Source organism: Saccopteryx bilineata, chromosome 4 (assembly GCF_036850765.1).
Source record: "Saccopteryx bilineata isolate mSacBil1 chromosome 4, mSacBil1_pri_phased_curated, whole genome shotgun sequence".
In the NCBI taxonomy this organism is placed as follows: domain Eukaryota; kingdom Metazoa; phylum Chordata; class Mammalia; order Chiroptera; family Emballonuridae; genus Saccopteryx; species Saccopteryx bilineata.
In genome coordinates, this window is record NC_089493.1 from 278428940 (window position 1) to 278453639 (window position 24700).

At 50.9% G+C, this 24700-nt stretch overlaps 1 protein-coding gene across 1 annotated transcript in view; it reads right to left on the reverse strand.

Moving 5' to 3' along the window:
• SNX29 (sorting nexin 29) overlaps nt 1–24700 on the reverse strand; it is a 568687-nt gene that overhangs the window by 87608 nt on the left and 456379 nt on the right. The window contains exon 19 of the mRNA XM_066274829.1: nt 1816–1956. Coding sequence (XP_066130926.1) covers nt 1816–1956 — 141 coding nt within the window. The remainder of the gene's footprint in view (nt 1–1815; nt 1957–24700) is intronic.

Genomic DNA, 24700 nt, shown 5'->3' on the forward strand with positions numbered 1-24700 from the left:
CAAAATGGCACTGTGGTTCTTCACAGCCTCGTGCATCAGCACCACCCGGGGGCTTGTTCACCCCAAACTTCCGGGTCCCAGCCTCGGAGCCTGTATTCTGGCAGGCTTGGGGTGGGGCCTGGTCATCTGGTTTCCTATCAAGCCCCCAGGGGCCACACTCTGAGAACCAAGGTAGTAAAGGGGTCGCTCTCACCCAGGCCCAGTTTCTCACAGGTCCTGAGAAGGCGCACGGCCTGAGCTCATCTGACTGAGCTGTCCCTACCAGGCTGGTTAACACACTGCAATCGCAGGAGTGTCTCCACTGCCTCCTTGACTCCAACGCAGAGGGGATCACCAGTTCAGCTGCATACTGGAGTTACCGAGAGAGCTTTCAAACCTAGGGACCCAGGCCTCCCCTCCAGACAAACTAAATCAGAATGGGGCTGGGGGTGAGCAAGTCTCAGTAGCTTTTAAAACTCTCCAAATGATCCAAGTACAGCCAAGATGGAGAGCTGCGGCTCTAGCAAACACGAGGGATGGCAACAGGATGCCCACAGGCTGAAGCAGCCTTCAGCAGGGCCCTGTGCTGAGCCCAGGCTGCCTTCTAGGTGCTGGGCTCCTGCCGCCTGCACCGGGATGCACAATGGGTGCTCAGGAAGCACCTGCCGAATGAATGAAAACCAACCAACCAGTAAACCTGCGGAGGACTAGCGTCTCCCTTCTCCACGGAAACAAATTATGTCATTATAAATTATTAAGCCTCAGGAGCCCTATAACAAAAGAAGCTCTTTTGAGAAAGCTCTGCTTGGGAAATAACTCCACATCACAAGTCCAAACACATATCATAACAACTGTGGCTGAGAACTAGGAAACATATTTATGGTCGAAAATAGAGGTCGGCAAACTATGACCCGCAGCCAAACCCAGCTGCCATCTCGTCTCACAAATAAGGTTTTGTTGGCACACAGCTACGCCTATTTGTGCCCACGGTGTCTGTTGCTGCTTTCACAGCACAAGGGCAGAGCTGAGTATTTCCAGCTGAAATAATATGGTTCACACAGCCAGGAACATTTACTCTCTGGCCCTTTAAAGAACAAGTTTACCAACCCCTTCCCTAGAGATATAAGTGGATCTATACAAACAAAACATGATGTGATTTTCTTTAGGTGGTGGAATTATGGGTGACTACTTTTTTTTTTCTTGTATCAGCCAGTTTTTGAGTTATATGTTTAGAGGAGCATGTGAGATGCGAGATGTGGCTGTAACCTCTAAGGGCTACAGGGACTTGCAAGGAGACAGCAAGACCAACCCCGATGTACTTATAGCTTACAACCAGCTGGATCCAACACGGAGACCAATCAATCGCACCTATGGTGACCCCAGCCTCATTATATGCACATTGCGATACATTAGCACACTGAACAGCACACCTGGAGGGCCACAATTGGACATGGAAAAGCCCATACGAGGACACAAAATGGCCTTTCCAGACAAAGCCTGAATATGCCTGCCCTGGCTGAGTGCCCTGGCCCCGGTTAGGGGGGCCTCCGGAGAGGCAGGACTCCCGCTGGGGAGCTGCTGTGCCTGGGGAGCAGCCCGCTCTCTGCCTCACGGCTTCGCTGATGAACGCTCCTTCCCCTCACACTCTGCTGCCAGCCATTTGAGTGCTTGCTGCGCGAAGCCAAGAGCCCACAGTGGGCTGCGCACCTTCAGGTCCCCAGACCCCCAGGACGCCTGCATCGCACGTCTGTTCAAACTGTACCCGGGGAACGTGAAGAAACAGTCTCCCCAGGGCAGGCAGTGGTGCTGGCCGCCTGCCCCCCACGGGGACGCTACCTTGTTCCCAATGGCCTTCTTGGGAGGGAAGTTGTAGGCCCTCACTTGAGGGTACTTGTTCTGTAACTTGTGGTGCAAAGTCCTGAACTCAGTGTACCGCCGGTACACGTTCCACTCGTCATCTTTTATCCGGATGTAGACCTGTCGAGACAAGGAAAGAGAATGAAAATGGGAACTTCTCTTTAAACTTCATGACGAAGGGCTCCCCTTGTGACAACCAGTTCCTTGAGGGCGGAGGCCACATCCGCCTCCGGTGCCACTGGAGGCCCGTGCCCGGCGCAGAGGAGGCGCTCGGTAATGCTGAGCGAGCGAACGGGTATGAAAGAGGCACCGGGCCTGTTACAGGAACGTCACACCGCACATCTTTCCCCAGTTCATCTCAGCGGAGCACCGTTCATGTCTTTGTCACATGCGTTCTGCAGCAGTGACCGGTTGCTGGTGAGAGTCCATTTCTCCTCTCAGGCCGCGTGTTTCCCCACCTATACAACAAAGCTGACGACCAGCATCTCCTCCCAGGGCGGCATGGACAGCATTCGGGCACAGGAGCAATGCAGCTGCTGGCACCACGCAGACCACCATATGGAGGCAGGGAACTCAATCTGGGGAAGGTGGGAGGGACGAGAGACCAGCCCAACTGGGCGGACGGGCCTGCCCAGATGGGATAAGCACAACTGGGACATACATAAACCATCTTTTAATCAAGTTGTAACTCCCAAGAGCACAGTGTGAGGGTACAAAGTGTGGGGGCTGTTCCATCAGCATTTTACAGGCCTAGCACCTTCCAGGGACACATAGCAGCTACACTGCAAGGGAGGGCGGAGACGTGGGAGAGAGATCCATGCATTTTTAAAACTATACGAGTAAAGGACAGACCAGAGAATACAGTCCCGATGATGAATGGCTAGTGTAAACTGCAATTAGTAAATGTCAATACATATCTTAAAACCTATTTAACCATAAAAATAAGCATCTCAATGTGATGATAAATTCTGCTTCTACATGAAATCCATCCAACACCCCTGATGCGGACAGCATGTATTTGAACTTCGATTAGGTGACCATCAGGGTCTCTCACAATATTTGAACAAGGCAGAGAAAGGAGGACTGAACCCGAAGAACTACAACGAATGATTAGAAGTTTCCTGTGGAATTAGATGGAGAAAGAGGCCTATCGAGTTTATTAGATGCCTCCAAGCTAAGAGAGACAGTAAATAGACTGGATGACAAATCAAGTGACCTCAGCTGGCCTGAGGGATGAATCTAGTCCAACGTGATGAAATTCAAAAGTTCAATGTCAGGACCTGCCATAAAATCCAAAGAACACCATGTATAGATGGGCAGCCACGGCCCAGCAGCCGCCTGTGGGACACAGACGTCAAGGTCTTAGTAAGTTTGAGCGAAGTGAGTAATGTGGGAGAGCCATCAGAGAAGCCCGTGCAATCTTCAGGCCGCATCAGTGGGGAAACAGGAGGTTCTGGAATAAAGGAGTTGAAAGTCGTGCTCTATCCTAAATCAACTAGACCAACTTAGGTTTGGTGGCCGCCTGCTAAAAGAAGACCTGAAACATGTTCAGAAAGGTCCAGGGTCACTTCTTACTCAAGGGTGTGGTCTGTGGGCCAAAAGCGGCAGCAGTGCCACGTGGGAAGATGTTACAAATTCATTTATAGAAATTAGAGGAATGAAGGACAGCCCAGAGGGTAAACTCTCCAATGGTAAGTGGCTACCATTTACCCCCCAGGTCTCTAGCTGTGCTAGCCTGTAGTTTCCCCCATCGAGTCATGTTCACCTCCCTTGCTCAATTCCGTCACTCGTCACTGACTGCCCATGAAGGACGCCAGCTGGGTTCTGGAGCAGGTGCAGGCAGCCACCCTGGGTCGGGAAGGCTCCTGCGTTGTCACCCCATCCAACTCCAGGCTCCGCCCCTTGCTTTGGCAACCCAGGAGAGTGCTCGTTTTCCTAAAAATTCTTTAACTTCCTAAATTCTTAAACATTTCTTTACAACCAGGGTGGTGTCAATTTACCTGCCTTTCTTTAAAACATTCTATAAAATGCCCAGATCAGACCAAATATCCTGTCCTGGAAATAGCATCCCTTGCCCTTCCAACTTTCTCCCTGTCGTATCTCCTGCTGTGGGTGACGTGGGCATTCGAGAACTCAGAACTTAAGGAAAGTGGGTTAGGAAGGGGCTCCGAAACCATCAGTTCAAATCCTTCCTCTTATGAGCCAGGGGACTGGTGTGACAAATACCCCCCTGCCCCATCCCGGGTACCCACCGGACGGAGGATATGAGTAAACTGCCCGAGAAGAGGGAATGTCATGGGTGTGATGCCTAGGGCACGGAGTCGAGGAAGTCCCATTTGGCAGAACGGGGAAGATGTGATATAATCATTAGCCAGTAAGGAGACACAATGCATGGAGGTGGTCAAGGGCACCCACTCTGCATCCCAAGTCCCTGACTGAAATCCTGGCCCTGCTGCACACTAGCTGTGCGCCCTAGGAAAGTCACTTAACTTCTCTGTGCCTTCACTCCTCCTTTCTGGAATAAGGATGATCACATCATCTCCCTCACTGGGCCTGGGAGGATTAAATGAGTTCACACGTATAATGGGCTTACAAGGCCTGGTACACAGAAGGTGGGTGCCACATGAGTGTTCAATAAATAAATAGGTAATTTAAAATAATCTCATTAAGGATATTAGCTAGACATTGTGGGGTCATTTTGCAATACATGTTCATAAACATATACGTACATCAAGTCATTGTACCATATACTTGTAACTAATATAATGTTATGTGTCAATTGTACTTCATAAAAATAAATTTTAAAAATCACCTTATTGATTATGTTGTCACTGGAAAATGACAAAGATTTGGAACTTGGAAATCTCTGGTCTTGCTATTTGGCTTTATCATGGATTTCCTCCAGTGGTGTGACTGAGGTAGGGACACATCACGACATTCATGGCCGGTTCCCGAGCCGCAGCGGCCCCCCGAAGTCAGAGCCCCCACTTCCTACTAGCTATGCGGTGGTAGGCAAATGCGTCTTTTACTGGTCTGAGAAATGGGTGTAATACAAAAATGATACCTGAAAGCATTCATAAAAACACCTGGCCCTCCACAGGGTTCGGCTGCTGCGGTAATTATTGTGATTGTGCTGTTATCATCACAATCAAAAGCATGAAGTTCTGAAAATTTTATACGTCACACCTGTCTTAGCTTCATGATCTCTACTACAGAATTTCTGCTTAGTAAAGTACTAGTATACAGAATACCACTGAGGCATAGTTCTAGGGCCTGAGAGCAAATTTTGTTGTGGATCATTAAAATTACTTAAAAAAAATACAAAACCTAATGCCCCTCCCCATAATAGCTCCACAGTCTCTCTCAAGTGTGTTATCACCAGGCGTACGGGAAAGCAGCTCTGACGGGGCGATGGGGCCCCCCCCGCCACCTGGGTGCTGCTCGAAGCATCCCCGCCCACCTGCACTGTGCGGGGTTGAGCTGGGTGGTCTCTGGGTCCCTTTACAGCCCTCAAGTTCTGATCCTGAGTCCTCAGATGAAGCATAAACTCCCATACGTCACCGGGTCTCTTCCCATCTACCCTCCACTTCCATTGCATTGTCAAGACCAAAGTGCTCATGGAACAAGGCGGGAGGCATTATTTGGGAGGATTTAATACTCAAGGAGAAAGGCAACAGCAAAACCATCTTGGAGCCTCTTTGTTCAAAGCTCAGCTGTCTGAGTATGGCCCTGTCAAGCCAGGAGAGCAGCCACACACGGACACTGGCCAGTGATCACTCGAGCTTACCAGGGAACCAGGGGCAGACAGGGTCTGGGTGCCTCCGTCAAGATTAGTGACCGTCCTCACTCCTGCCAGCATCATTAGACCGAGGCCTTTCAAAGGGGCGAGGTAGCCAGTGGGCATTTCTGGCACCAGCTGCTGTTACGTCTGGAGGCCATCTGATAATGAGGGGAGGAGGGAGAGTCACAGGGCCCCTGGAGACCAAGCACAGATGTTCTCCTTTTCTGCTGTCGTGTGGATGCTAGTCAAATCTTTATATTTCTGGTTAACATTTAAAGTTATAGAGCTCTGAGAGAGATTCAGCAAGAGTGGAGTTGCACAGCCAGATCCAAAGGAATGAAATACAGATACCTTCAACACTAACACTTGCCACTTACACAGTACCCGTTGTGTGCGAGGTGCACCAGGCACCCACATACCTCGCCTTTCATCCTCAGTGAATCTGCAAGGCAGGTGCTGGGTACTTGCCCCTTCGACACAGGAAGACTTGGGCTCAGAGCGTGTCTCTTGCTTGGAGGAAGTGGGGAGATACAGGACTCGAACCCAGGTCTGCTGACACCTAAGGCCCAGCACTTTGCATTACAGCATGCTGCTGCAATAGCCAAGTCTCCCGAAGCCCTGGGAGCTCCAAGCCAGCCGTGCCAGCAGTTAGAGACAGTACCTGCCAAGGAAGAGCCCTGGATGATCCCTGTGAGGTCCAAGTGCCCCCTTCCTGAGCAGATCACGTATTCTCAGAGGGGTCTCCCATTCATTGCACCCTCTCATTTACGCCTCTCCCTTCTAATCTAATGCACTAAAATTGCCCAGAATTACCTCAAAGGGCCACCCTCAACAACGCTTTTAGCATCCAAAATTGTAAAACTTCCTCTGCAAATTGAGTAGTCCTTTTAAATTATACTAAACCAATTGTGCACTTATTTCACTAAAGAATGGAAAGAGCTTATACCCTAAAGTTATATTTATTTCTTTCTTCCTTTCTTCCCCTTCCTTCCTTCCTTCCTTCCTTCCTTCCTTCCTTCCTTCCTTCCTTCCTTCCTTCCTCCCTCCCTATTTTCTTTTTTCTTTTTCTTCTCTCTTTTTCTTTCTTTTTACTTTAAAGGGCTCTTCCATTCTCATTAAGTTTGATAGGCCCAATTCCTTCCGCTTAAGTCATAAAGATAATTCCTTATAGAAATAGAGAGTTGAGAGAGAGAGAGAGAGAGAGAGAGAGAGAGTGAAAGAGTCAATTCATAGTTGCTTTCACTTTAGTTGTACATTGATTGCTTCTCCTATGTGCAGTGACCAGGGCTGAGCCAGTGTCCCCTTACTCAAGCCAGTGATCTTGGGCTTTTAGTGCCAGCGACCTTTGGGCTTAAGCTGGCTACCGCTGGTATTGCGTGGATGATCCCCTGCTCAAGCCAGCGACCCCACACTGATGAACCAGTGCTCAGAGCCAGGGACCTCAGGGTTTTCAACTGGTGGCCTCAGCATTCTGGGTCGACACTTTATCCACTGTGCCACCACCAGAGAGGCAAAACCAATTTGTCTTTTTATTATTATTATTTTTTTATTTTTCTGAAGTTGGAAATGGGGAGGCAGTCAGACAGGCTCCCACACGCACCCGACCGGGATCCACCTGGCATGCCCACCAGGGGGCGATGCTCTGCCATCTGGGGCGTCGATCTGTTGCAACCAGAGCCACTCTAGTGCCTGGGGCAGAGGCCAAGGAGCCATCCCCAGCACCCGGGCCATCTTTGCTCCAATGGAGCCTCGGCTGCGGGAGGGGAAGAGAGAGACAGAGAAGAAGGAGAGGGGGAGGGGTGGAGAAGCAGATGGGTGCTTCTCCTGTGTGCCCTGGCCAGGAATCGAACCCGGGACTCCCGCACGCCAGGCCGATGCTCTACCACTGAGCCAACCGGGCCTGTCTTTTAAAATAAGCAATAAAAAGTCACTTCAAGTACAATCTTCTCCATTCAGCAAAAGAAAACTAAAACAGGAGGGTAATAACTCATCAGGAATTGGGCAAATCTTCCCTTTTCTGTTTTAAGAGGAAGTTTGAATTTTGAGGTTTCTTTCTAACTTGAACAATTACCTCAGGAATGCCTGTAATAATACTTGGGTAAAGAGAAGTCAGCAGGGAGAAATAGCAAAACCTTAGTCCATTAATAAAATGAATCCAGAACAAACTGCCTTCCCCTGCTCCACTTAGCGCTCTACCCCTGGTTCCTTTCATTTATTTTTGGACTAAACTAAATGGGCTCATACAGAGTGTGCCCCTTTGTGTGTGGTTTCTTATGCTCTGTACTCTTTGTGAGATGTCTTCATGTTGTTGTGCACAGTGCTCGTCTATCCTTGTTCATTGCTGCATAGTATTCCACTGCACAAACATACACTTACTTAGCCATCTGTTGGGATGGCAAGTATCTGGTTGGGACTTTTATGAGTAAGGCAGCTATGAGCATTCATGAGCATGGCTTTTTTACTCATTTCTTTTGGGATCACAGCTCTCAATGTGAAAAGTAAAATCATAAAGCTACAAGGAGAGAATATATCATAATGACTTGGGAGGTAGGCAAGGATCCTTACACAGAATACAAAAGGGTACAAAGAGCCTTCTGGGTAGTAGTCACACAGGTATATACAAAAGTAAAAATCCACTGAACCAAAAACGAGTTATATATCTGATATTTATATTAAACCTAGATTTAAAAGCAAAAGTGTGTGTGTGTGTGTGGGGGGGAGCTATGCCTTCACTATCCTCAGGAGAGTAGGCTTATATCCTAACTCATGACCCTGAGGCATCTAAGTGGACTATACGGGGTGAGCATCCACATGGACATGACACCTGGTCAGATGTCAGCATTCAGAGGGGTCCAGAGACCAGACTCTGGCCTCAGCAGACCTGCATTCAAATCCCAGTTCCACCTCTTGCTAGGCAAGGGATCGTGGGTAAGTTAATTCCCCTCTTTAAACCCCCATTTGGAAAATGGGGACCATGCTGGTAGCTACGCCGTAAGGGCAGGAGGAGAACTGAGTGATTACATGCAGGACAATATTCTTCACATCTTGTTAGCACATCTAACCATCAAACGTTGCATGTTCCAGGGTAAAATTGTATTTATGTGAAACACACACATAACTATGTAAATTTACACATCTATATAGTGTATCTACCTATCAATCCTTTAAGAGAGAGAGGGAGGGAGGGAAGAATGAAAACTTGGTTGCAGACCTGTTGAAAGGTCTGCCAGGCACGGGCGCAGGCTGACCGCCAGCAGCAAGCTGGGCCTCAGGCACGCCGGCGGCCTCACGCAAGGGCAGACTGGCTCAGTGCAAGAGCTGTGTGGGGAGAGAGGCCTGGGTCACCTTCCCATGCCAGCCATGACCCTGTGGATGATAGGCCACCTCAGGACTCAGCTTCTCAGTCTGTAAAATGGGGACACCACCAGTCTGGCTGGGTGGTTAGGAGATACCTTGCTTAGCAGGCGGTAAGCAGTGGCAGCTGTTAATATTGTAACCCTCTCACCTTCATCGTCATTTGCCTTCGTGTACAGGAACCTCCCTATTACAGAATTAGGGGTAATTATCGGATGTGCAATCACGAAATTAAAGCAGGTAATTACCATGCCTAATTAATTGTCAAATGCTAGGCAGGCGGGAAAACACAAACAGAACACATAGTCTGTGGGCTGGGCAGTGACACATCCCCTCTGCTTCCAAAAAACTGTCAACAGAAACAGCAGAGCTCAGTGAGTGACCTTCTCGGGTGGGTTTCCAAGTACTAAACGAAACCTGTGAAGCGTCACTCGGGCTTCTGACTCAGGACGAGCTCGGCACACCTCTGCCGGCCGCAGGCAGCCCTGGCATCTCCACTGCCCTGGCACACAGCACCGGGGCTCTCCCCCAGGAGGGCTATTTCAGGACGGGCCCTCACAGGCGACACTCGATGGACGCTGTCAAACTCTGCAGGGGTCGGGCCCCCGGGAGCCCCGCTACTGGAACGCCGCAGGAGCAGGGGACACGTGCTCCCTTACCCCGCTGCCGGTGTGCTGCTTCCTGCGGCGCAGAGCCAGGGGGACACGTGCTCCCTTACCCCGCTGCCGCTGCCGGTGCGCTGCTTCCTGCGGCGCTGAGCCAGGGGGACACGTGCTCCCTTACCCCGCTGCCGGTGCGCTGCTTCCTGCGGCGCTGAGCCAGGGGGACACGTGCTCCCTTACCCCGCTGCCGCTGCCGGTGCGCTGCTTCCTGCGGCGCAGAGCCAGGGGGACACGTGCTCCCTTACCCCGCTGCCGCTGCCGGTGTGCTGCTTCCTGCGGCGCTGAGCCAGGGGGACACGTGCTCACTTACCCCACTGCCGGTGCGCTGCTTCCTGCGGCGCTGAGCCAGGGGGACACGTGCTCCCTTACCCCGCTGCCGGTGCGCTGCTTCCTGCGGCGCTGAGCCAGGGGGACACGTGCTCCTTTACCCCGCGGCCGGTGTGCTGCTTCCTGCGGCGCTGAGCCAGGGGAACACGTGCTCCCTTACCCCGCGGCCGCTGCCGGTGCGCTGCTTCCTGCGGCGCTGAGCCAGGGGAACACGTGCTCCCTTACCCCGCTGCCGCTGCCGGTGCGCTGCTTCCTGCGGCGCTGAGCCAGGGGAACACGTGCTCCCTTACCCCGCTGCCGCTGCCAGTGCGCTACTTCCTGCGGCGCTGAGCCAGGGGGACACGTGCTCACTTACCCCCGCGGCTGGTGCGCTGCTTCCTGCGGCACAGAGCCAGTGCCACCTCCCCGCGTCAAAATTCAGGTGTCTTTCTAAACACCCAAAACCCTCCACCTTGGAAGCAAACACACTGCTATGCATGGTGTGACAGTCCAGAGTGACAGTGAGCATCAAGTACGACAATGCCCTTGGACTTACAGGGGATGACGTACCGTTTAGTGTCAGATGCTTCACCTACGATCTTGACAAAAGCCCTGCAGATTCATGTGCCCTAAAATAGAGACTCGAAACAACAAAGCTACGTGTCCAGTGGGACCCAGAGCACGAGGAGATCCAGAACCAGGCCTTACGTGATGTGACACAAGGCACACACGGTACTGTCTCCATCGCAGAGAAGTGCTAGAAACTCTAACCTCCAATGCCCTTTACACGGACTGTCAAATTTAAAGATAGTCAGATGACATTAGGATAACAAAGATTCTTTTAAAAATGGCTTTAGGTTCCTAATTCATTTTGCTTCCTTAATATCAAAGGAAATGAAATGATTTGTGTTTTGGTTGGCAGCCTGTGTTAATGCATCCTAACAAAACTTTCCTTTTAATGAAATGGCTTCATGTGTTATTAACTGTAAGTGTCCTTGCTGCTAGAACAAAACGCCCGGATTACTATGTGACCATGCTGAGGGAGAGATTATTGCAGCCAAACGCAGAGAATAAGATGAGTATCTTAGCCAGAGAAAAATGCCTTTTTGGTTCACTGGGTTATGACAATGAGGCAGACTAGTAAAAGCAGAAGTGCATTATTGACTGAGAATTACCAGCAACCCCCATACCTTTTAAAGGATACAGGCTGAGCGGTTTGGAAGTGACAGACCCAGCCCAGGCTCTGCTCTCCCTGGGTTGGGAACACTGTGATCTCAATGCAGACTCCTCGTCTCAGGGAGAAGATCACGGGGTACATGTTCACAGCAGCCCAGCCCAGGCCTGACTGTCTCAGACACTGACCCCAATCTCAACACCTCTGAACGCGGCATGGCCACGCTCCCCACCAGACTGCACCTCATTGGTTTCTGGAGGTGATGTGAGCTGAACATAGGATTCAGGGCATCTTCTCTTTCCCCCATCCCCGTGGACCCCAAGCAGAACTGGGCATTCCCTCCCTTGGGCACCCACCAGTGCCTCTCATGTGCAAAGGTCAGGGCTGGCCCCTGAGGACACAGTGGAGAACAAAGCCAGGCTTCAGTCCTGCCCCGCTGGAGCTCACAGTGACCAGCAGCCAACCAAACAGCTGGCCTGATGCAGATAACCACACACACAAACCCGTCATTTCCCGTGGAGGTAAGGCTGTAAGGACGGGGCACGGTTCTTGCAGCGGTGCTAGGCCTGGAGGTGGGGGTGGGTTAGTGCAGCAGGGGTGTTTGACTTGGGACAAAAACAATGAGTCAGAGGGGAGCAGTCCTGGAAGGGAAACAGCTCTGGGGCCCAGGGCAGGGCACCAGCCTGCGGCGGGAACAGGAGAGGACTGAGAGGAGACCAGGGCTGAGGTCCAGAACAAGAGGGACGTAAGAGGGTGCTAGAGCAGGTAGAGCCGAGTTTCAGATGCACCAGGATAATAAAGCAGAGGGCCTCAGGGCCTTTTATCTTCCCTCTCCCTGGAAAGCTTGCCCTCACTTCTTTCTGCTTCTGGCTCAACTATCACCCCTGCCACCAGCACCAACCACCATCTCGAATGCTAGGTATTCACTTCTCAACTGTTCTTCTCAGAGGACAAGGCAGGGATCTGGGTGACTCTGTCCACTGCTGTACCCTCTGCCCTGGTACTGACATGAACGTTTAAAAAGAATGGAATGATTGATCGATAGATGGACAGGCCAGGGTAGACACAGGCGCTGTGCTCAGACACTGGTTATAGCACCATCGGGCGGGTTCTTGTTGACAGGCCTTGCCCCTCTTGTCTCACAAAAGCAGGTGTCATCTTCCTCGTCTGCATGTGATCAATGGATGTGTGTGCAGCACGTGACCAGGGACGGCTCAGAGCATGGGATGACCATCGACAGCTCTTATGGATTTGGAAGAGGGGTAACGGGAGCACAAATGGCCACTTCAATGGATAGGACCATGTACACAGAAACAGCGGCTGCTGCACTCACTTGTAGTGACTGGAGGGAGAACGTGGGTGTGAGTGTCTAGGAGGAAAGCAAACTTTTTGTTTTGACCCTACATCCATAAACATGGTTGGCCCACTCACTTTCATTGTTTGGCATTCTGTCTTACTGAGGCTGAGCCACAGGTCCAACAGAGAGCTAGTTAGAAGGGAAGCAGAGAGGGAAGACCAGGTCTTTCCATTACTGTCCACCACCTCCTCCCCAAGACAAGGGAAGCTAGTGAGGAAGGCAGGAACTCTGCTGAATTCCTGACCCTGACTCCCACCCTGTCTCCAAGTCTATAACTCCGTAAGTCCCGGGCAGCACCACATCTGAGGAAGGCAGGAACTCTGCTGAATTCCTGACCCTGACTCCCCCCTTGTCTCCAAGTCTATAACTCAGTAAGTCCCGGGCAGCACCACGTCCGAGGAAGGCAGGAACTCTGCTGAATTCCTGACCCTGACTCCCCCCCTGTCTCCAAGTCTATAACTCCGTAGTCCCGGGCAGCACCACGTCCGAGGAGGGGCTGATGCAGATGGGCTCTCACAGAGGACTCATGGTGACCGGCTCCACTTCACCTCAGACCCACTGAGCATGCTCTGTTCCACCACACACGCCCTGCAGCCCCTCAGTCCCAACCACTGCTCACGCCAGCCCCTGCCAGAGAATTAGGAGACCAGTGTGACATTGCCAGTACTCTGGGGTTCATGGTTCCTGACTTTGGGCTCTGGTAGAACCCTCTCCTGGTGGGAAAGAAGTTGGCCCTTTCAAGGGATGGGAGCCCAGAAATGAGGCAGGGCAACCCCTTCAAACAGCCCAGTAGATAGGCCTGGACTTGAGGCAGCCGCATCCAGCCAGCAGTGCAATAGAAAGTCCTGCCCATGCTGTTTCTCCGTCAGGATCCGTACGTGGTTGGCCCAGTTTTAGTAACTGTTCAAACCTGGCCTCAACTATGCTGGGGGACCTAAGAAACAGGCCCAGCTGTCACACTTCGGTTTGAGAAACAAAGCAGAGAAAGCACTCTACCCCTGCCCCATCCCAAGCCAGAGTGACAATGACCACTGGTGGGCAGCTGTGTCCAGGAGCCTGGCTGCCTGAGAGTCGTCAGCATGGCCAGCAACAATAGGGGCCACGGCGAAAATCATGAGGGTCCCTGAGTGCACATCAGACAGTTCCTGGGGAACTCAGAAGTAGCTGGAGCCATTTTGATGGGAGTTAATTTCTGGCAATCAAGCCATTGAGGGGCTCCAATGATCATATTTGGGGATTTTTAAAAGGAATTATGACTTCATCCTGCAATCACATGTTGCAGTCTGGATATCTGAGTCATGCACATTATCCCCCTTAGCCATGTGCCCTGCAATAGACGTTCATTTGCTAAAAGCTGGTTATTCTGTTTGTAGCACTAAAATTACAAACAGGTTTTTGAACGAACTGGGAAAGCAGTCTTTTGGTTCTCTCTTCGCTGATGAAAATACGAGCCCAGTCTGGTATTCGGCAGGGGGGTGAGAGGAAGAAGCAGAAGCTGGGCATCTGGTTTTTTTTTTTTAATAATTTAATTCAGGGACTATTTATGACATATTGATAAGTATAATTCCAATCACATGTGAGTGTGCAATTAATTATTTCTCTAGAAATAAAAACAGAAGGATTCAAATTAAAAACACTAACAGTGGTTATTTCTAAATGCTGGTAGGTTTTTATTGCCTTTATGATCATCTAAGTTTCCCAAATTTCTTTCCTCTATTAAATAGTGACTTTGATAATAAAAAAACTAAATGGTATTTTTCAAGTAAGTCGGGCTTCTGGTGGGCACTGTGAAGACAATGCATACTCTATCCCCCTTCTCTTCAGATATAATTAGATAAATGTTAACATAGAGAAATATTTTTAAATACACAGCTACATCCAAGAATAAAAGAAATACCTATGTCATTTAAGAACAAAAAGGAACCCTCCCAGAGTGAAGGGAGGGGGAGCAGAGCTGACCGCAGAAGCAGGGTCCCCACCTGGGCTGCAGGGCCAGGCGCGAGCGCTCTCTGGGAATGGGGACCAGGCAGCGCGGCTCATGGCAGGAGACCAAGCTTGGTGACCAGTGTGAAGTCACTGCTGGGGTCCAAGATGTCTGTGCTGCTGATCATCAGACAGGCCTGGATTCTTTAACTATTTAGAACTGTCAAGAAACCCCCCCCCCTTTTTTTTTTTTGTATCTTTCTGAAGCTGGAAACGGGGAGGCAGTCAGACAGACTCCCGCATGCGCCCGACCGGGATCCACCCGGCACGCCCACCAGGGGGCGATGCTCTGCCCATCTGAGGCGTCGCTCCGTTGTGACCAGAGCCACTCTAGCGCCTGAGGCAAAGGCCATGGAGCCATCCCCAGCGGGAGGGGAAGAGAGAGAGAGAGAGAGAGGAAGGAGAGGGGGAGGGGTGGAGAAGCAGATGGGCGCTTCTCCTGTGTGCCCTGGCCAGGAATCGAACCCGGGACTTCCGCACGCCAGGCCGACGCTCCACTGAGCCAACCGGCCAGGGCCAAGGAAAACCCTTTTGAAGATCTGTTGTTCCAACTGTTTCCAAACCCCAGAAGCTGTGATGTTGCTAGACTAGATGGGAAGTTACTTTTCACCCTGTATCCTCAGAGCGAATGCCTTTGAGAAAGCGGCAGGTGTGGGAAATAAGGTTTAAGAACACAGTGAGTCTCTCTGCCTTGCAGAGAAGGGCTCTGGTAAGACCTTGTTCTCTTACCTGCAAAACTCTGCTTGAGGGGAAACCAAACCTGCCCCCAACTCCCATCACAGGAATGAAAGAAGCAAAACCAACTCCGACAACATCCTTCTAAGCTGGGCTGAGCTGCACGGACATTAATCCACTTCAGTTTATCTGGTGTTCACTGAGCACCTACTAAGTGCCAGGACCTATGCCAGCTGCAAGGAGACAGACAGCGGTGGACCAACAGTTCAAAGCAGAGGTTATGAGCACACTCTGGGGACCAGGCCTCCCTGGGTTCATGTCTTGATTTCACTTTCTTACAGGCGGTGCAACCTTGAGTAATGTACTAAACCTCTCCTTGTGCTTTAATTTCTTAATGTGAAATGAGGACCATCTTAGCATCTACCTTCTAGGGCTGTGTTTAAGATCAACCACTTTCCTTGCATGTAAATATTTAACTAAAGTTAGCTATCATTAGTAAAAGCTATGTGCCTGCTTCGAAGATAGTTCACATGTTAGTGAGGCAGGCAGGCAGGCAGACGAAAACCACTGTTCAGCAGAGTAAGTGTTAGCACAGGCCGGCAGATGAGGAGAAGCAGCATGGAGTGCAGTGTGGAAGCCATCAAGGAAGGCTTCCCGGAGAAGGTGATGTCTGAGCAAAGCCTTAAAGGATGAGGAGCAGCTGGCCCGGGAGAGGAGAAGGTGGGAAGAGGGTAGTTCAGGCCAAAGCTGCAGGAGGAGTCTTCTACTTTCCCTGATTACACCAACACCTTTCCAAACCAAACGTTTCTGAGACTAGGAAATTAGTAAGAATGAAATGGCTACAAAAGAATCTGGCATTTCAGCAAGCAGTGCACTAAATTTGGAAGATATCAAGCAAATGGCTGCCCCTGAAGCAGGCTTGGGGCGTCCCCTTCTGAATGAGGAGCTTCAGCTGCATGGTGGACCTCCAAGACGGGCTGAGTGATCAGGTACCTTCAGGCCAGCAGCCCTGTGTACACGAATGGGCTAGGGAGGCAGTAACTCAGCAAGGATGGCCATTAGAGTGTCACTTTTTAATGAGATTAGAATGACCCCCCTTCCTCTGGCCGCTGCTAATGGTCCATACGGAAACAGCAGCTTCTCTCACGTGCAGCGGTCGGTCCCGCCAGGCTCTGCTCTGCTTACCTTGCCTCCGCTGGGGGCAGGTCGATCCCCCACGGGGAGCCAGGCGCTTCTCCCCCGGAGGGAAACCTGTGAGCCAGTCTAACACTGCCCCTGGTCCCTCTCTTTGGAGTCACAGAGTCTTTGATTACCAGGAAGAAAAACCAGTTCACTCTGGCTTCAGGGAAATGGCAGCTTACTGGAAGAATATAATGGCATCTCAGAGGACTCAGGGCTGGCAGTGCTGCTGGGTCCCCGGAAGGGCTGGCCCAGGAGCCAGGAAGTCATCCGGAACCAGGGCAGCTGGCTGCGCACCTGCGCTCGGCTTCCCTTCCCGCTCCCACTCAGTCCTGCCCTCTCCGGAGGCCCGCTCGCTCTGTCCCGGAGCTCACGGTCCAAACACAGCACCCCTCAAGCACGGGCCATGACACCGAGTGTTACCCTCGGCCTGGCACCCAGGCCTCGTCTTCAGGCAGCAGCACCTCGAGTCTCCTCTAGGGACCCTCTTTCCACCCAACCTCAGTCTCTGTGCCCCTTGTGGATCCACTCCAGCGCTGACCCTAGCGGCGAGCTCGAGATCAAGGTCTGGCCAGTCAAAGCCCTGCGTGCCCCACAGTGGGGGCGTTTCACCCGAGTCAGGCCCTTCAGGGGCTTGTATGACTGGGAAGGAGAGGAGGGCTTCTTTTGGTATATCTGGCCTGTGAGGGTGTCAGCTCAGGGCTGCTGGTGTCACCACGGAGGGGAACCTACCAGGAAACAAAGGCTTTAGAGAGGGGAGCAGAACCGACAGAGGGAGGGGTGACTACGCCCCTGGATCAAGCCACAGCTGAACCCTTTTGTTACATAAGCCAATACATTGTTTTGTTTAAGATTTGTTTGTTTTTGCTACTGCAATCAAAAGAAGTCAGTCCAAAAGAGAATACAACAAGGCCCGTATCTGGACAGTTTTCCCCTGGGTGAGTGAGGCACGCATCTGCCCCTGGGGGTCTGTGCACGTGTAGGGGGACAGAGAGAGGCCACACAGTAGAACTGGTAAATAGCCCAAAGGATACCTCCTCCTTGGTACCCAAAGTATTCTCACTTCCGGGATTAATGGTCCTTTTAACTCATTCGCACAATAAAGAAAAGCTTCACCTGGTACCCTTGGCAGTGACTCTGGCAACTGTGGGCTGGGAAAACCTTGGAGCCAATGCCAGGACCACAAATACTTTCCTCCTCATTCTAGAAACAGGACAAATGGTGACTTTCTAACAACAACAACATGTGGATAATAAAATTCAACTCTCCAACTAGTACTAAAGAACTGATCCTTAATCCCGTCGCTGTGAATTCCCAGGCAGGCGCTGAAGCCAGACTGCCCCTGATTGGCTGGGATGTCAAGACCAGGTTTTTCTCCTTCCTGTGCAATCTTTCCAGGTCTCTGAGTTTCTTCAGAATGACTCCACATCCTAGTCTTGGCATTTTGGGGACCCACTCCCCATTGGTATGCATTTAGGAGGCCTTAGTCAAATAACTCCAAGACAACGGCACAGGCTCAGGCGGAAGGGCTACGAGGCGGCACTGCGGGACCATGGCAGACACACCCGCAACAGGCCGGGAAGCTTCTGCCCAGGCTCTGGGAGCCCAGGTGAAACCGCTGAAGCCCCACCCCGCGACCCAGCACCTCTTCCCTGCACAGGTGGTCTTTCTCCTCCTCTTTGAAAAGCATTCACTTTAGAAATATCTGCAGTAATCATTTCAGAGTAATTAAAAACAAACAGAATAGAGCATTTCAGAAGTGATATGAGAACTCTGCGCACCTCTCTCTAATATGCGTTTAGAGAGACATATCAGTCATCAGGAAGAACACTCTTTCATCTCCCCGCACAACCAGATTCTGCCTGCTGGTGGACCACAAACATCGAGGACAGCGAATGTGCTCCATGTAATCACTTTTCCCTCGTAATGATGCCCAGAAGACAGCAATAGAAAACACAGGTCCTGCCCTGGCGGAGTAGGTCAGTTGATTAGAGCATCGTCCCAATACACCAACGATGCAGGTTTGATTCCGGGTCAGAGCACATATCAATGAATGCATAAATAAGTGGAACAACTAATCAATGTTTCTCTCTCTCTCTCTCTAATCAATAAATGAATTTTAAAAAATGTTCTTGATGCCCAAGATGGGGCTGTGATGAGCATTTTTTCACCTCTCACACTTGCAAGGTACTAAGGTAGAGCCATGCGGTCTAGTCTGCATCTTTTTGTGGTGAGTTATGGTGAGTGACTGGGGTTTGCCCCAGAGCCCGGAGCCAGGAGTGGTGGAGAGATGACTTGCACTTCTGTCTTTCCCAGCCCCCAGTCTGTCCTTCTTTCCCCACCACACCCGAGCAGCAGAGGAGGAGCTTCAGCCTGAGGAAGCAGCCTGTGGGCACCCTCCAGACCCACTGCGTCTCTGCCACGCAGAGGAGGAGCTCCAGCCTGAGGAAGCAGCCTGTGGGCACCCTCCAGACCCACTGCGTCTCTGCCACGCAGAGGAGGAGCTCCAGCCTGAGGAAGCAGCCTGTGGGCACCCTCCAGACCCACTGCGTCTCTGCCACGCAGAGGAGGAGCTCCAGCCTAGCGGAAGCAGCCTGTGGGCACCCTCCAGACCCACTGCGTCTCTGCCACGCAGAGGAGGAGCTCCAGCCTGAGGAAGCAGCCTGTGGGCACCCTCCAGACCCACTGTGTCCATGTGGGCACCCTCCAGACCCACTGTGTCCATGTGGGCACCCTCCAGACCCACTGTGTCTCTGCCACGCAGAGGAGGAGCTCCAGCCTAGCGGAAGCAGCCTGTGGGCACCCTCCAGACCCACTGCGTCTCTGCAGCGCTCAGTAAACCGAGCGCGGGGAAGCCCGCTCCAGGGAACGAAGGTGAAAACGCCAGGCTGTGGGGTCTGCTGCCTCCTTTCAGCCTTGGCCCGTCCAGCTGGGACCTTGGCCAAGCTACTTAACTTTTCTGATTGAGCCTTGGTTTTTGCATCTGTACAATGAGAATACCATTAGCATCTGCCCCACAGGGTTGTCATGGCCCAATGACAATGCATGACACATGTCTACCACATTATTAACAGTTATTTATAAGGGGTTGAGTTCTTGATAAATGTTAGATGGACACAGTGTGCCCGACTAGCTTTGAGTATACTGCTAGTTGGTAAGGAGAAGAAAAGGACAAAGGCCTTCCCTGGTACCTCGGCTTCCTGCCCACTAAAGAGGGTGGCAAGAAGGCAAAAGAGTTGTCACAGTTAGCTCTGGCAACTCGGTGCAAACACTCCTTCAGCGCTGAGACACGCAATGCACTTTCCCTACGGGCCTTCGGCAAGTGAGACGATGAAGGTCCCCTGCCCTCCAGGAGACCACGTGCAGGGGAGCTCTGAGCAGCTCTGGCCCACCCTGACATATCTCCCTGGACATGGACTCTTTCCTGGGTTTCAGGCACCCTGAAAACATTCATAAGGCCCATGAATTCTCTCCTGGGAAAAGACAATCTCACACACACACACACCCTCAGGTGAACGCATACATGTGCAGCCCCCAGGCACACAAACTTTCACAGAGTATCTCAGCTCACCCGAGAAGGCCCGGGGCCCATCCAGCCCCCACAGAGAGGAGTGCGGCCGGGCCAGGTCTGAGCGCCCGAGTTCCTGAGTAACCCCCCCTGAAGCTCCCCCTGCAGCGCCCTGTGGGCCAGTGCTCAGTGGCGTTCACAGTCCACTCTCGCTCATTCTTTGCTACAACCCCAATGGCCGGTGTTCCCACTTCCACCTTAGAGAGGGAGACACACAACCTCTGAGAGCTGTGATGGCACTTCTGGCTCCAACAGGGTCTAAATAAGGCCCCGCACACTGAAGACACATACTGCCCGCTTCTCGGAAGCCCCTCCCTCCCAGACCCTGGCTGCCACCCAGGCCTCTCACGATGGTGGCAGACAGCTGCACAGAGGGTGTGGCAGAGGGAAAATCTGTGCTCTGAGCACTGGGGACTGCTCCTCACAGGTTCCTCTCGAGGCTCTGCCAAATCTGAGCCTGCAGTGCCCACAGCAGAGACCAGCTCTGTCCACAGGAAGGAGCTGTGCTGACCACAAACCTGGTACCTGCTCCCCAACGGGCATGGGTGAGAATATGGCCTTGGCTGGCCCTGGGGAGAGGCCGGCTCTTAGGGCCCAGGTCCAGCTGGCCTGTGTGTCCCTGGGCGGCAGTGCCAGCAGCAGCAGTGTTACCAGAGGCCAGTCCCTCACCCACACCCCCCACTAATATGATATCTCCTAAATCTAAAAAGTTTCAAAAATAAAATCTCTTAGTAAGTTTGTTGTCAGCTAATTTGTTGGTAAAACTTGACTGAACCGAAGTGAGGGTATTTACAAACTCAACTCCATCCCGCTTAGTGTGAGTGCTCCTGTTTCACTGCAGAGGTAGGAAGTGTGTGATTACCAGGCGCTGCCCAGACCTACTTCTTATAACCGTATTCCTCTCTAAAATCCAAAAAGGAAAGAAAACTCAGAACATTCATCTTCAATTTTGACCTCAAGAGTTTTGAATAAGGGGTTATGGGACCTTTAATAAAAGAGTCCACTTAAATGAAGTTGAATTTTATGTTTTAAAATTGCCCAAAAGCAAAAAAGTAGGTTTGGTCAAAATTATGACCTAGAAATCTCTTAAATTGCTCATAAAGTACAGTAAACTCGGTTTGGTATACAACCCCAAACAGTAACGTGGCTATATAAATGTACAATGAACATAGTATTATGTAATATATAAGGGCAATATACGAAATGTAATTTCATAAGGCTTTTAATTATATACATGAAGCAGATCTTTCACACTAGACTCTGGGGACAATTTTACATCTAAGACCGGGGAAAGGTCAGCAGACAGTCTCCTGTCTTCTGCTTCTCTGAGGGTACCCAGTGAGAGAAACGTAGGGTGGCTACGCTATTTAAGTTTTTCCTCTATTTCCTTTTGCCTCCTGTGGTACATTGAACTAGTGTGGCCCAGTTCTTCCCCTCTACGCACCCCACGGCACTTGCCATGGGACCCTGTGGTCCCACACACTGGAGTCAGGTTGTACTTTATTTGACTTTGGGCCTGGCCATCTTGCTCGCTTTGGCCAACAGAAAATGAGCACACGTAACTCAGGCAGAGGCTTGGGCTGTACTGAATGGCTGGGCGGATCCCTGCACCTCTGCCTTTAACGGGAGGGCACATCCCAGTTAGTCCTCTGGGCCAGGGAGGATGAGAGATGTGTGAAGTGCAGGCCAATTGCACCTGGAGCTATGCCCGGCCTAGGTCAGCCAGCCGTCAGACAATCACAACTACATGAGCAAGAGTAAATTGTTTTAAGCCTCTAAGTTTGGAAGTTGTTAGTTACACCAGATGACTGTGGCAATAGTTAACTGATACATTTGGCTAGACTAGGGAAAATGCGCTAAATTGAACACATATGAAGCCACACAACTGAGCACTTACAATGTGGCCAATGTTTTTCACTGAATTAACTGCTTTCTACACATTTTATTTAATCATCCAAAGTACTGGGAAACTAAGGCTCAGAGGGCTTACCTGACCAGCTAGAGAGCTGCTGAGCCGAGTCCACATCTCAGAGTGTCTGACCTCCAGAGCCTGAGGGTTTTAGCCTCTGCATTGTACTCTTTCGTCAAGCCTCCACTGAGTTGTTGTGAAACAGAAATGAGGTGATCTCTATTTACCACCATAGGGTCCTGGGCTAGAAGAACCCAGAACGTCAACGAATGTTACTTTATAAATTTGGAGAGGCTGCCTGTGTATCTGGAACTAAACACTGGAGGAGAAGTAGGAAAATAAAAGACATGTGAGAACGAATACTAACTCCGACAACAACCACCATTTACTGAGCACTGGCCGTGTGAGGCTCTGGTGCAGGGCACTTCGCTGTGCGCCAGTCGGTACTGGTAAAAACTCAGAGGCGGGTGCTATTATTCTCCTTATTTTACAGGCCGGTACACTGCGGCTCACAGAGCCGGACCTGATAGCAAAATCCCAGCTGGTGGATGCCCACACTTAACTTAGGAATCTCTCCCCACCCTTCCTACTATCAATCCCCCTTTTCAAACCAAATCCTACGTGTAGATCTGATGCACGTAAGAGGTGAAGGCTGGACAGCTCCAGGCAAAGCAAGCAGAGGGCTAGGGCCCCACCTGCCTCTCTGTACCCAGAATGGGTCTGAGGCACCTCAGGGGAGCGCGAGCCAAATCTGAAAGCACCCGGTCAGAAGGTCAAGTCCATAGTCCTTGACGAGGCACGTAGGTCCCTCGCCACCCCCTCCCTGCCTGTCTCGGCAGCTCATCTCCCCTCACAGCCCATCTTGCAGCCAGGCCACAGCCCCAGAGCCCCCTGGAATTCTCCCCCGTCCTGTCCCCACCTGAGTGCTCTATTTTGTGGGTCTTTTCTACTCCAGGCCTCTGCCTGCAATGCCTTTCCCTCATCAGTCTGCCTGGCAAAACCCACACATTTCCCAAGACAGTTCACTCACTTCCTGCTACCCTCCCCAAATGATTCCCTACTGGCTCTGTAGAAGCATTCACCATACCCTCACCCACAAATTGTCCTCTACCATATTACTCCATGTTTCTTCCGAGCATTTTGCATGATCAGAAGTTTTCTTACATACTTATTTAATGACTGCTGTCTCCTTTTAGCTAGAATGTAAACTCCACAATTTTTATTCACTATGGTCCAGTACCCAGACCAGTACCTGGAAAATAAAAGATGCCCAATAAACACTGTTCAATGAATGAATGAATAATGCCTGAACATTTATGTGCATTTGTGCCATAATTTTATCTTTCTATCATTACCAGGAGGTAAATTCTCTAAGGGCAAGAACCCATGGTGAGACACTCCTGGGAATCCTCAGTGCCTAGAGGTGCTCAATGGGTGTCGGATGGGTAAGGAGGTAGAGGGACAGATGACTGGATTTTGGGATAGATGGATCGATAAATGGAAGGCAGAGAAGGAAAGAAAGAAGGTACCCAGCAGGAAGGGGAAGCAGGAACATTGTGCATCCTATGCATACTGTCCCCTATAGACACATAAACACACCTATCCTTGTTGGTGACTGACAGCGAGCACTGGACTGATATCTTTGACAAGCAGGACCAAGGTCTACATTTGCAAACTTCTGTGTGTGAAAACCTACCCAGCCCCCTGTACAAATAAAGATTTTGTAAAGAAGATGCATGACAGTCACAGCAGTGACACTGGGAAGTCAAAAGGGTAGCGTGTAAGATAAGGGAGAGAAAGTGTAAGGACCTGGATCCGACATTCAGGGAGGGAAGAGATAGGAACAATGACTACTGTGGAGGAAGGAGGACTTCCGGTTGTCATGCACTTGATAAAGTGGTAGCACACAGCCACTGCCACCAAGAGGTCAGTTATAGAGACAGCGGGTATTGGCCAAACTCTTTCAATGTTTGCATGGCCTGTGGCTCACCAGGAATGGAAGACATTCTCAATTATAGGGTCTTTGACTGGGAGAGACCCATGGTTGATAAAGCTCAGCCCAAAATGTCAAGAGCTGTGGATGTTTTAGAAAACAACAGAAATATACCAAGGTCTGACAGTCGCCCAAGTGAGACTCAGGCCTCTGGTATGAAAAGGGGCCTTGCACCTGGCTGACAGGCTCAGGTCTTGCTGGAGAAAGAAGACAACTTCATCAGCATGGAAGAAGTCAGCTCTCTCCCTTCCTGCCCCCTTCTCTGCGCCACAGCCAGAGCGATGGTTCCAAAGCACAAAATGCGGTCCTCCACTGGCTTCCCACGACACTCAAGCTTAGGTCTAAATTCCTGGACACGGCTTGAAGGGCACAGCATGTTTTTGCCTTGCTTAGCTCTGTCCTCAAATTCCTCTCTGGCTACTCTTCCCCTCTTAAATCCAGTGATGAGCCAACTGCTCAGGACCACCAGTACCTGTTGACACTCAGAATAGCTGTTCAGTAAAGGAAATGAACTTCAAGGTCCCTAAATGCCACCTGTTATAATCACCTCTACGGCCTGGCCATGCAGTTCTCTCAGCCTCTTCCTAAGAACTGTTTGTAACAGTTAGGAATTACATTTGGCTCTAAAACACAGGGGCCTAACCACTTGGCGTTTATTTTCTCATGTATAGCAATTTGAAAGGAGGCAGTCCAGGATTGGCATGACTACCCCACAAAGTCATCAGGGACCAAATGCCTTCCATTTTTCTCCTCTACCATCCCTTCTGCACAGTTGTCATTCTCAAGGTCACCTCATGGGCCAAGATGGCTGCCAGAGCTCTAGCTATCATGTTTGAATTCTAGGCAACAGATTGAAGAAAGAGAAGAAGGGCAAAGTACACACCATTCAATTGAGGTATATTCCTTTAAGCGGCCCTCCTGAG